Source organism: Lactuca virosa, chromosome 4 (assembly GCF_052849685.1).
Source record: "Lactuca virosa cultivar CGN04683 chromosome 4, Lactuca_virosa_CGN04683_v6, whole genome shotgun sequence".
NCBI lineage: Eukaryota > Viridiplantae > Streptophyta > Magnoliopsida > Asterales > Asteraceae > Lactuca > Lactuca virosa.
In genome coordinates, this window is record NC_136429.1 from 412,860,644 (window position 1) to 412,873,797 (window position 13,154).

The 13,154-nt window shown below is 26.5% G+C and overlaps 1 protein-coding gene across 1 annotated transcript; it reads right to left on the reverse strand.

Moving 5' to 3' along the window:
• Positions 1-8,481: 8,481 nt before the first annotated feature.
• Positions 8,482-11,053, reverse strand: LOC145108916 (alpha/beta-Hydrolases superfamily protein). Its single transcript, XM_079046001.1, has 7 exons — positions 10,828-11,053; positions 10,626-10,727; positions 10,292-10,430; positions 9,959-10,129; positions 9,581-9,821; positions 9,275-9,366; positions 8,482-8,877 (listed from the first exon to the last, which is right to left on the reverse strand). Exons 1-7 carry the CDS (start codon positions 10,919-10,921, stop codon positions 8,589-8,591), a joined length of 1,128 nt encoding a protein of 375 aa, XP_078902127.1. The 5' UTR covers positions 10,922-11,053; the 3' UTR covers positions 8,482-8,588.
• Between the last annotated feature and the right edge of the window lie 2,101 nt (positions 11,054-13,154).

Consider the following 13,154-nt stretch of genomic DNA (forward strand, 5'->3'; position numbering starts at 1 on the left):
AAACAAATGAAGCTTTTCTATTCTTTCTTTATATTCAATTTCTCATTTAATCTTTATATGTGATTTGTGTGTATTACTCAATCTTGAATGTGACTCTCCAAACATCAATGTTTTGCTTGGAATATCTTTCTGATTCTTCTTTTTCAAGAAAAATATTTTGATTGCAGGTTAGTGAAGAATTATCATCAAGTTTCTATGGTTGAATGGTGATAAATGAAGAAAGAAGATTCATAAAATGGATATAGGTTTTTTTGTTTGAGCAAAGTTGACGAATGTTAGTTTTTTCTTTTGATTTAAATGTATGTTTATGTAACATCTTTATTTATATATTCAACCACCCAATGCTCTTATTTATATGATTGTATTTTTTCTATTTTGATTATGTTTATTTTCTATTATTTTTTTGTTGGGTTATCCTACACAACATATTTAAAAGACAATATTTAAAAGATAAAATAATTTTGAACATTTTATATGTAATTATGATAGACTTATCATGATATGTTCTTCATATGAATGTAATTTATCCATATTACTACGACAAGAATTACATATGACATTTACGAATATATAGATATATATATATATATATATATATATATATATATATATATATATATATTATATGTGATTTGTTTAACATGTATATGCACCTATGTATGTTATAAATTTATAATTAAATATCTTTATGTTTAATAATTGAAGGGATTAAAATGATGCATCAAAACCAATTATTTAGACGAATATAATAATAATAATAATAATAATAATAATAATAATAAATATACATTTCCAAGTACCGCATTCATTTGAAACTCACACTACAACTCAAGAGCTTTCTAATTTATATATATTTATTAGTTACAACTCAAGAGTTTTTAACTTATGATTATTAATTAGTAATCACTAATAACTTTTTATTTTCCATTCTTTTATAAGGTTGTAAAGTTTTGCTCATTAAAAACATTAATGTATTTGAAGAGATTTGTGATTTAAATATGAAGAGTTAATATAAATGTTATAATAGATGTTTTAGTGTTTTTATGTTATTAAAAGTTATAGTGTTTATTTTTCATATTTTTTATTATTCGTTGTATATATATCTTTTTTAATACAAATGTTATAATAGATGTTTTTCTATTTTTATGTTACTAAAAGTTGCAGTTCATATTTTTGTTCATACGTTTTGTTACCCGTTATATTATCATTCATTTGATATATAATTTACACAATTTTAAACGGTTTATAAAATTATCAAATAATTGTATATATCACAATGACTTCAAAATTAAACTATAATGTTTAATAAAACTAATATGTTAACTATATGTTTGCTTTACTACTAACATTTTGTTTCAAAGTAGAAATATTAAATAATAATTTGGTAAAATTTATTATTTTAACTATATAATTCTATTCTCGCGCAACGCGCGGGGATTCGCCTAGTACTATATTATAAATGAAACATTTTTCCTTTCACCACATTCATTTGAAACTCTCATGCATTTTTCCTTTCACCACATTAATTTGAAACTCCCATGAATTTTCAATTTCTTTCTTATAATGATTATAAGTTGGTTAATAAGGTTAAATAAATATCAAACTTAAAGTGTAATCATATATAAACTAAATTTCAATATTAAAAGAATATATTTACTTCTACTTAAAAAGTTATGTTTTTTTTTTTACTTTTAACATATTATATTTAATTTATTAGTTTTAATATATTGTTGGATGTGAACTTTTATCATTTTAAAGATACAATTTTGGAACAAATTGTATAAAATATTTAAATTATTAATTTGAATATAACATTACAGGGTCAACTTAAATATAAATTTTAGTTGAACTTAAACAACCCAAAGATTATTTTGTACATAGTTAAAAGTGATTAATTGTAGTGTCTTTCTAATAATCATTATAAGTTGGTTAATAAGGTTAAATAAATATCAAACCTAAAATGTAATCATAAATATATACTAAATTTCAGTTTTAAAATAATATCTTTACTTCTACTTATAAAGTTATGTCTTTAACTTTTTACATATTATACTTAATTTATTAAATTTAATATGTTGTTGTATGTAAACCATTATTAGTTTAAAGCTATAACTTTTGAACAGTTTAAACAAAATACTTAAATTGTTAATTTAAATATAACATTATAATGTCAACTTAAATATAAGTTTCAGTTCCACTTCAAAAAACCAAAGAATATTATGTAAATAGTTAAAAGTGATAAATTGTAGTGATGCATGCAAAAATAAATTTTAATCTCAATTTAACTAAACTATTTCCTAACGATATTTTTATAATCGTTAAAAGTTTTCAAATAAATAGCTTAAAATAACTTACAATAATAATAGTTAAAAATAATTGTATATAAATGATTATATTGTTACCTTTAAAATCAAAAAACAATGTTTGATGTTTTAAATAATTATAATGATAGAAATTAAAACATTAAGCAAATAAATTTTAAAAAATTAATTAACAATAACAACAACTATAAATAACATCAAACCATATATTATATTTAATTTTATTCATGTATAACTCGCGGATAGAAGTTATTCAAACGATTGAGATTATGCAGTTATAATAGATGTATATATTATCATATAATTGAAAATAATCAATATATTATATCAATTTAGTATACGAATTATTATATCAAATTTAACAGCAATGTTATTGCTATATTAAAAAAACATATATTTGTAAAGACTTCAACTATATAGGTGTTTCTACGTAACGCGCGGGCATTCGCCTAGTATACTTATAAAGGAATCATTTTTCATTTTCACCACATTCATTTGAAACTCCCATTATTTTTTCCTTTCACCACATTCATTTGAAACTCCCATGACTTTTCAATTTCTTTATAATAATAATTATAATTTGGTAATACAGGTTAAATAAATATAAAACCTAAAGTGTAATCATATATAAACTAAGTTTCAATATTAAAATAATATCTTTACTTCTACTTATAAAATTATGTTTTTTAACTTTTAACATATTGTAATTATTTTATTAGTTTTAATATATTGTTGGATGTAAACCATTATCATTTTAAAGGTGTAATTTTGGAACAATTTGTATACGATACTTAAATTATTAATTAAAATATAACATTACAGGGTCAACTTAAATATAAATTTTAGTTTAACTTAAACAACCCAAAAAATATTTTATAAATAGTTAAAAATGATAAATTTTAGTGCATTTCTAATAATGGTTATAAGTTGATAATAAGGATAAATAAATATCAAACCTAAAGTGTAATCATAAATAGACTAAATTTCAATTTTAAAATAATATATTTACTTCTATTTATAAAGTTATGTCTTTAAATTTTAAAATATTATACTTAATTTATTAGATTTAAAATGTTGTTATATGTAAATCATTATCAGTTTAAAGCTACAACTTTTCAACAGTTTGGACAAAATACTTAAATTGTTAATTTAAATATAACATTACAGTGTCAACTTAAATATAAATTTCAGTTCCACTAAAAAAACAAAGAATATTTTGTAAATAGTTAAAAATGATAAATTATAGTGACTAATGCAAAAACTAAATTGTAATATCAATTTAACAAAAATATTTCCTAAAGATATTTTTATAAACGTTAAAATTTTTCAAATAAGTAGCTTAAAATAATTTACAATAACAATAGTTAAAAATAACTCTATATAAATGATTATATTGTTGCCTTTAAAATCAAAAAATAATGTTTGATGTTTCAAATAATTATAATTATAGAAATTAAAATATTAAACAAAAAAAATTTAAAAAATTAGTTAAGAATAACAACAACTATAAATAACATTAAACCATATATTATATTTAATTTTATTCATGTGTAACTCATAGGTAGAAGTCATTCAAACGATTGAGATTATGAAGTTATAATAGATGTATATATTATCATATAATTCAAAATAATCAATATATTATACCAATTTAGTATATGAATTATTATATCGAATTTAACAACAACGTTATTGTTATATTAAAAAAAAACATATATTTGTAAAGGCTTCAACGATATAGGTGTTTCTGCGCATTAGAATGTCAACTTAAATATAAATTTCAGTTACACTTAAAAAACCAAAGAATATTTTGTAAATAGTTAAAAGTGATAAATTGTAATGATAAATACAAAAACTAAATTGTAATCTCAATTTAACTAAAATATTTTCTAAAGATATTTCTATAATCGTTAAAATTTCCAAATAAATAGCTTAAAATAACTTACAATAAAAATAGCTAAAAATAACTCTATATAAATAATTATATTGTTACCTTTAAAATCAAAAATAATGTTTGATGTTTTAAAAAATTATAATGATAGAAATTAAAATATTAAGCAAATAAATTTTAAAAAATTAATTAACAATAACAACAACTATAAATAACATTAAACCATATATTTTATTTAATTTTATACATGTGTAACTCGCGGGTAGAAGTCATTCAAACGATTGAGATTATCAAGTTATAATAGATGTATATATTATCATATAATTCAAAATAATCAATATATTATATCAATTTAGTATATAAATTATTATATCAAATTTAACAACAACGTTATTATTATATTTAAAAAAAACATATATTTGTAAAAGCTTCAACTATATAGGTGTTTCTGTGCAACGCGCGGGCATTCGCCTAGTATACTTATAAAAGAAGCATTTTTCTTTCACTACATTCATTTGAAATTCCCATGACTTTTCAATTTCTTTACAATAATATTATAAATAAGTTAAATAATTTTCTATAAACAAGAAATGGTGTTTTATTAGAACGTCTTCATCCCACATCGATGGTGAGAGTAAACAAGATAACATTTCCTCTTCTATAAATAGTAAAGATTGTGAAATGTTTCAAAGGGACCCAAACCATGAGAACTTCTTTATGCCTATCTTTGTAGGATTTTGAGGGTATTATTTGGTGAGATTGTCTATATTGGCAAGTGTCCAGTTAAGTTTTAGAATTTCAAAAATGGTTTTGAACCAGTTTTTTTCAGGTTCAAACTGTGTTTCAGTAGAAAAAAAGTTATGTAGTTGGGTATATTGAGTTGAATCGAAGCTGGATGAATTTGAACCAATAAAGGAATCATTTTCCTTTCACCACATACATTTGAAACTCCCATGATTTTTCAAATTATTTCTAATAATATTATAATAAGTTACATAATGTTATATAAATATAAAAAAACATCTACCTAAACCTAAAATTATAACTGTTTGAAATATCATTTTGATTTAAAAGCACGAAATATGTACAAACCGGGTTTCACTAGAAAAAAGTTATGTAGTTTGGTATATTAATGATATTATAAATAAGTTACATAATGTTGTATTAATATAAAAACAATTACCTAAACATGAAATTATAATTGTTTGAAAAATCGCTCTGATACAAAAGCACGAAATATGTACTCGATTATATTTTATAAATGAATTCATTTTATAATGAACTTTTGAATCATGAAAATACATATAAACAAACTTTCTATATTAAGTACCTAACTAAATTTATGATTTTAGAATTTAACAAAAAGTTATTCAATAAAAACTAACATTTTTGGATAGCAACTTATGAGATTATAGAAAAATGGAACTATTGAATAGTGAAGAAAGGGTAAACAAGAGAAATGGTGTTTTATGAAATAAGTTAAATAATGTTTTATAAACAAGAAAGTGTGTTTTATTATAATGTTTTCATCCCACATTGATGGCGAGAGTAAACAAGAGAACGTTTCCTCTTCTATAAATAGGAAACGTTGTGAAATGTTTCAAAGGGACCAAACCATGAGAACTTCCTTATGCCTACCTTTTTAGGATGTTAAGGGTATTCTTTGGTGAGATTGTCTTTATTGGAAACTGCCCTCTTAAGTTTAGAATTCTAAAAATGGTTTTGAACAAGATTTTTTTAGGTTCAAACCGAGTTTCAGTTGAAAAATTGTTATGTAGTTAGATATATTAAGTTGAATCGGTCTGAGTTTGATCAGTTTGGACCGATAAATGAAGCATTTTCCTTTCACCACATACATTTGAAATTCCCATGATTTTTCAAATTGTTTCTAATAATATTATAAATAAGTTAACTAAACATAAAATTATAATTGTTTGAAAAATGAATTTGATTCAAAAAATGAAATATATACAAACCGGGTTTCAGTAGAAAAAACATTATGTAGTTTGGTATATTGAGTTGAATCGGTCCAAGTTTGATCAATTTGGACCGATAAAGGAAGCATTTTCCTTTCACCACATACATTTGAAACTCTCATTATTATTCAAATTGTTTTTAATAATATTATAAATAAGTTACATAATGTTATATAAATATAAAAAAATCTACCTAAATATAAAATTATAATTGTTTGAAAAATCACTTTGATTCAAAAGCATGAAATATATACTCGATTATATTTTATAAATGAATTCATTTTATAATGACCTTTTCAATCATGAAAATACATATAGATAAATTTTCTATATTAAGTACCTAACTAAATTTATGATTTTAGGAATTAACAAAAAGTTATTCAATAAAAACTTACTTTTTTGGTTAGCAACTTACGAGATTACTGAAAAATTGAACTATTGAACAATAAATTTTATGGATAACGTTTTATTTTTATTATTTAATATTTATTTAACAAAATGAAATTATTGGCAAATAAAGAAATGAGTTTAATTAAAATGTCTTCATCTCACATCGATGGTGAGAGTAAACAACAGAATGTCTCCTCCTCTATAAAATAGGAAAGATTGTGAAATATTTCAAATGGACTAAGTCATGAGATCTTCCTTGCTTCTACCATAGTAGGACGTTGAGAGTATTCTTTAGTGAGATTGTCTTTGTTGACAAGTGACCAATTAAGTTTCAGAATTTCGAAAATGAATTTGGACTGGATTTTTTAGATTTGGATCAAATTTGATTAATATCCGAGTGTATTTTGGCTGAGTTAGGCAAACTCGCTTCAATTGGAGGCCGAGTTTAAGTAAACATGTCGAGTATTTGGTTGTGTTAGCCAAGTTTTACAACCCTGTATGTAATACAATTTTATGTTCTAACCTTATAAAATACGTTTCTATTATCATATGTTCTACATTATTATAGTAATATTTATGATACAGAATTTTTTTAATTTACTATTTAAGATAAAAAATATGTATCTATTATCATATGTTGTACAAAATGATAATATTTAAGATATATAAAAAGATGTCTCTATTATCATATGTTCTACATAATGATAATATTTAATATAAACGTTTTAATTTAATATGAAATTATTATTTAATAGATAACAATAATTATTTATTAATTTTTTAAAAATTTAAAAAAAAATTTCTATTTTAACCATATAACTTTGTATATGCACAACAACTTCAAATTCCAATCTTATATCTTATGATATAGTTCAACATAATGATAATATTAAAAATCATTTTTTATATTTGTTATGAAATTATTATTTAATTTTTAATAACAATGATTTAGTTATTTTTAATATAAAATATTTTTTTCCTATCTTGCGCAACGCGCGGACATTCGCCTAGTTTAATATATATATATATATATATATATATATATAATAATGAGAACTAACCATAAATATCTAGAATAAATTTATTGTTTTTAATTTTTATTTTTATTATTATTATTTTTTTTAATAGCAGTAGTCGCCAGTCGGTAGCACAAAACAAACGGGAGTATTGGACCACAAACATAATTGGTAAACGCGAATATTCCAAATTTTCTCTATGACTTTTTAAGCTATAAAGTTTCCAAGGCTTCTAGAAAACCAAATTGCAAATTGCAACATCAACCTTCTAGATCTAAAGACTTCCTTTTTCTTTTATTATATACAAGAAACGTTTTACATAAATCTTAAAAAATACTTCCTTATTTCATCATATACAAGAAACATTTTACATAAATCTTATAAACTCAATACGTCATTAGCTTTTATGCTTACGTGGTATTTATTACATAGTATACGACTTGATTGAACTCACCAAACTTACCAAAGCTATTTTACACGAGGACGTGAGTGTATTTACGTTTTCTTTGCATAAACAAAGAATATTTAGTCTCACCTTATTGCATGATTGTCCCACCTTTTCGTATGAGAATAAAAAATGAGATTTTTGTCTAAATTGAAATCCAATGCATGTCAAAAGCTGTACAAATCTTACTGTAAACTCTCTAAAGTTATTTTTGACGATAAGGACAAGGGCATTTACATCTTTTTCACACACGATAAATCAACGTCAAGCCTTTGTCCCGCCTTTTCGAACGAACAAATAATTGAAAATTTCCCTACTTCCAGTCACAGTCCAATTCACATCCAATCCAGTAAACTATCGTTTGTTTTTTCATGAACAAACGATCCGCTTAATGCAAATTTTGGAATCCCACAACTTCCCATAAATCCAACTAAAAATACCGTAATCAAAGTATCGAAATTTTATAAAATATTTCATGAAAATATGTGACTAAATTATACATACATGTTGTATATAAATATATAATTACAAATTTCAATACAAAAAAGTTTATAAAATTTGAGGGGTGGTGGATGTGGATGTGGATGTGGAAGGTAGAGTTGATAGCCAATCAACCAAGGCCTTATTGACAAGTTCGGGAACTTCATCATGTGGACAATGCCCGGCTTGTAAATTTACAATAGATGTGTTCGGGTAAAACTCTTTGATCCGAAGAGCCTTTGCGGGCCCCACCCACGGGTCTAAATCACCCCACACTAACAATAATGGGCACGATAGTTTGCTCAATACACTGTCGAGTGTGTATTTTCTTTGATTTGACATGAATCGTGTCATTAATCTGTAAATTAGGTAGATTACACTGTAAAACTAACAGTTGTACTTTCACTATTTTATCGATTTAGCCGGTTAACTATTTTAGATACCGATTAAATTATTATACTTTTTTGATTGCTTAAAAATATCATTTTTCTCGCTTCTTTGGTTTTTTAATATATAAAAAACAAAATGTATTTTCACCATTTGAAAAGCAGTTGTACTTTCACTACTTTATTGATTTAGCTGGTTTACTATTTCAGATACTGATTAAATCATTATACTTTTTTGATTGTTTAAAAAAAAATAGTATTCTCGGTTATCTGGTTTTGATATATAGAAAAAACAAAATGTATTTTCATCATTTTATCGATTTGGTTACTGAACTATTTTATTAATTCTTTTTATAAAAAAGAAAAAACCTGTAATAGACTTCTCCAGCATTCGGATCATCTGCTGGTCTGGTGATTGATTGGATTAGATAATCATCAACATTTGAAGTATTTTTATATACCTGAAAATTTAAATTTAATATTTTCATTACTATAGTAAATGAAGATATATTTAAGTGTATCTAACATGATTCTTACAGAAGCAAAATAAAAGTAGTATGCTTTAATATAATAAAGAATTCAATGAAAGCACATTGCTATTTCTTTCATCTAAGTTCTAACTATAATTATTATAAAATAAAGTTAAATAATTATTAAAGGAGTATTTAAACTTACACTTTTCAAGACAGATTCAACACGAGCTGGTTGCTTAGCTTGCCAAAACAAGAATCCAAGAACTACACGTTGAAAAATTTCCTTCAATGGCTTTATGAGAAATTTCTGAAAGGGGGATTCTTGAGCCTCATTTTCTTCATCATTTGGGCTTCCAAATTGTCCTGCAGAGTTCAATAACACAATCCCAACAACTTGCTCTTTCATTGCTTCTGCTGCCACCAAAGCTGTAAATCCTCCAAGACTAATAAAAAGTTTCCAAATTTATAAATCAATGATCTTCTAATTTTCATAATAATATGTATACACAACCACTAAAAGGAGAATTCATGTAATTGTGTTAACCAAATCACATATATAAAAAAATGGCAAGATCATTACCTATTTCCAACCAATATAGTTGGTTCTTTCACTATCTCCTTCAAGAAATCAGCAACTTGATCTCTCCACACTAATGCATCATAATCAACAAGTGCCTTTTCACTCCACCCAAAGCCAAGTAAGTCCACAGCATACACTTTATACTTTTTAGCTAATTCAGGTATATTGTACCTATAGATATATCAGAAATCATAAATTATAGAACAAGGATTTTGAAATTTTCTTGTATAATAGAAAGGGACCTCCAAAATACATAGAAATAGGAAAAGGAAACAATTGCAAACGATAATAAAAGGAAATGTTGGTAAAAAAAATAGAATAATAGAAAGGGACCTCCAATGGAAAGCTGAAGCACCAAAACCATGAATGAGAACAATGGGGAAACCTTCTCCTTCTTCAACATAATGTATTTTGTGACCTCTCCATGTCCAAAAGTTATATCCATCGTTCTTGAAAGGTAATCTCTCTAAACCTATTGAAAAAACCCAATAAAATTATAGTAAATACGAAGCTACATCAAAATGAAGAAACTAATCACACTAATGGAGCCAAATTTGTGCTCAGACATGCATCAATCACTTAAAACCCTAACAATTTCAATCTAACAATTTCCATTGGCCATTCGAAAATAAAATTAAAACCCTAAAGCAAGAGATATCAATTTAACCTTGAGCAGATTGAGATAGCAAAGTAGATGGCATCACCGAAGCTCCAGCTGCAACAATTCCTTTCGTAGCAAAATCTCTCCTACTCAAACCACATTTATTTCCTACCAAAAACAGAGAACAGTCGATCAATAATTACCAATTAGCGTCAAAGCGATGTGAAATATTACTACAGAATGAGCTGAAATTAGATCGAAAGCTCACTATAAGGATGAACTTTGACGATGGAACTGAATTTGTTAGCGGTAGGGCACTCGGTTCTTACTGGATACGGCACCGAAGCACATGAAGACGACATTAAATCTGGTGAAATCGAGAAGGAAAAGGCTAAGTTGTAGAGATTAAACCTTTTGTGACTTCATCAAAATGACAAAAGATGATAAGGTAAAGAGAATTTTTTTAAATTTAGGGATTTGGAGTTGCAGAGGGTTTGATTTGAGTGGTGGGAATGAAGCCATGAGGCTGTGGCTGACCCCTGGCCAAGTTACTTTATTTCCCCCGCGAATTCTTGGTTTAAATAGGTTGTCACTTCAACTTTGCAAAATCGTCATAATAACATGAGTAAGAGCACCGGATATGGGCGGTGTTATAACGTCATCTTACATACAACATCAACCTCCACCACAACACCATAACACCATGTAGGAAATGGTGTTTCAATGTTATAACTTGTTAAGAGGTAGAAAAAGGTAGAGAGAAAGAGAGAAAGAGGAAGGAAAATAATTTTGATTGGTTCTTAGTTTCCGTTTCAATAAGTGGTAACGGGCACGAGAAGTGTCATAACGAGCAGAAACGAGAAGGGGGGGGGGGTGTTCCCTCGTTATAACGCCGTTTTTGGCGTCCACCTCAGCCACAACGAGCACGAGATGTGCCCACACCGTATCCTCTAAGAGGTTTACTGGTTATAATATTTTTTACTTTTATTTTTGGAAAATAATATCACTAATAAAAGTGCTAAACTTTTTGGAAAAGTTTTAAAAAAGTCCTAAAAAATTTTTAACAGAAAAGTTCTATTATTTTGTGAAAATTATATAATTTGTCATTTGTTGTTCAAATATAAAAAATGACTTGTTCGTTAATTTAGGCAAAATGTTAAATAATCGGGACTCTTCTGTTAAAAAAAATTAGGACTTTATTGAAACTTTTCTCAAAAGTTTGAGACTTTTCCGTGGATTTTCCGATTTTGGTAACACATGTGTACTAATGGAGGATTTTGGTAACACCTGTGGTTCTTAGGACTGTTACCCTCGAAGAGAATCTCTTAAACACATGTGAAATGACATAAATATCCCTATTAAGAATTGGTAAAATAACCAGGAGTACATTACACAAATGGTTCTTATGGTTTGGAGTAATTTGTACGTTTGGTCCTAACTTATTTTTTTAACTTGGAAAATTGCTACTGTTTGTGCTTATTGCGTGTTTGGTCCTTGTCTTACCTAAAAAAATATTTTGTGCTTGATTTTTTAATTTATTTAAATAAACACACCTCCAACCTAACATTCACTTCACCTTACCTTACCTTACCTTACATACCTCACCTTATTTGAATAAATTAGAAAATTAAGGGCAAAATAGTCTTTTTAGGTAAGACAGGGATCAAGCGCGCAACAAAAACAAACAGTAAGGACCTTCCGAATTAAAAAATAAGTTAGGGACCAAACGTGCAAATTACCCCAAACCATAGGGACTATTCGTGTAATTTACTCAATAACCAGATTACTCATCTTTTCTATGTTGTCTTTTATTATAACTACGGGAACCATATTTGAAAATATTAAAAATAATAATAATAATAATAAAGCTTAGACACTCTTCACACGATTAACTAACCCCACTTATCTCTCCTTTACTCGCATCTCACCGGTGTTACTTAAAACCACCACCTCCGGCAACCAATGTCATCTAACATGCCACCATTTGTCGACATCTTCTTTTGGAGAACATCAATTCCCTTTTATGCCGCCATTCTACATCCAGATCTGCAACCCTCTAATCCACCACTTTTTTTCCTAGAGACGATGGCGTGAAGGAGCACAATGATGATGTGAAGAAGTGGTGTCACCGACGATCACTTTCTTACCCACCATTAGTCCTCGAGTCACCTTCCGATAACCCAAATCCACCCCGATGAACTAATCCTTCGCATCAGGATTTGTGCATCATCGGAAAAGAAGGTGCAGATGGTAAGTGGTAATGGTTGAGATCACCAACGTTGTCTCAGATCCGAAATCTAGTGTCTCATATTTGAAGGAAGAACATGATGGAGTTGATTGCATGGGAGGAATACGAGAAGGAGAAGGGTGGGCAGAGGTTTTCGATGGTTGTTGTTGAGAGGTGGTCACTAAAGAAAACAAGAAAGGTTAACAGGAAGAACTGCATTCCTGACTATTATGATTGAAGAACCATAGAAAATATATACAGGAATATTGCTTGAATAGCAAGCAAAAATAGAAAAAAGGAAACTAGATCAGTAGACAATATAGAATAAGGAAACCAAATCAAAATCAATCTTCTTTACTCCCCCTCAA

Excerpts from the sequence above, each read along its gene's own strand:
- LOC145108916 (XM_079046001.1), bottom strand. The coding sequence starts at position 10,921 with ATGTCGTCTTCATGTGCTTCGGTGCCGTATCCAGTAAGAACCGAGTGC. Across the intron at positions 9,822-9,958 it reads ACTATATTGGTTGGAAATAG|TCTTGGAGGATTTACAGCTT; the intron begins GTAATGATCTTG and ends ACTTTTTATTAG. Across the intron at positions 8,878-9,274 it reads GCTGGAGAAGTCTATTACAG|ATTAATGACACGATTCATGT; the intron begins GTTTTTTCTTTT and ends CCTAATTTACAG.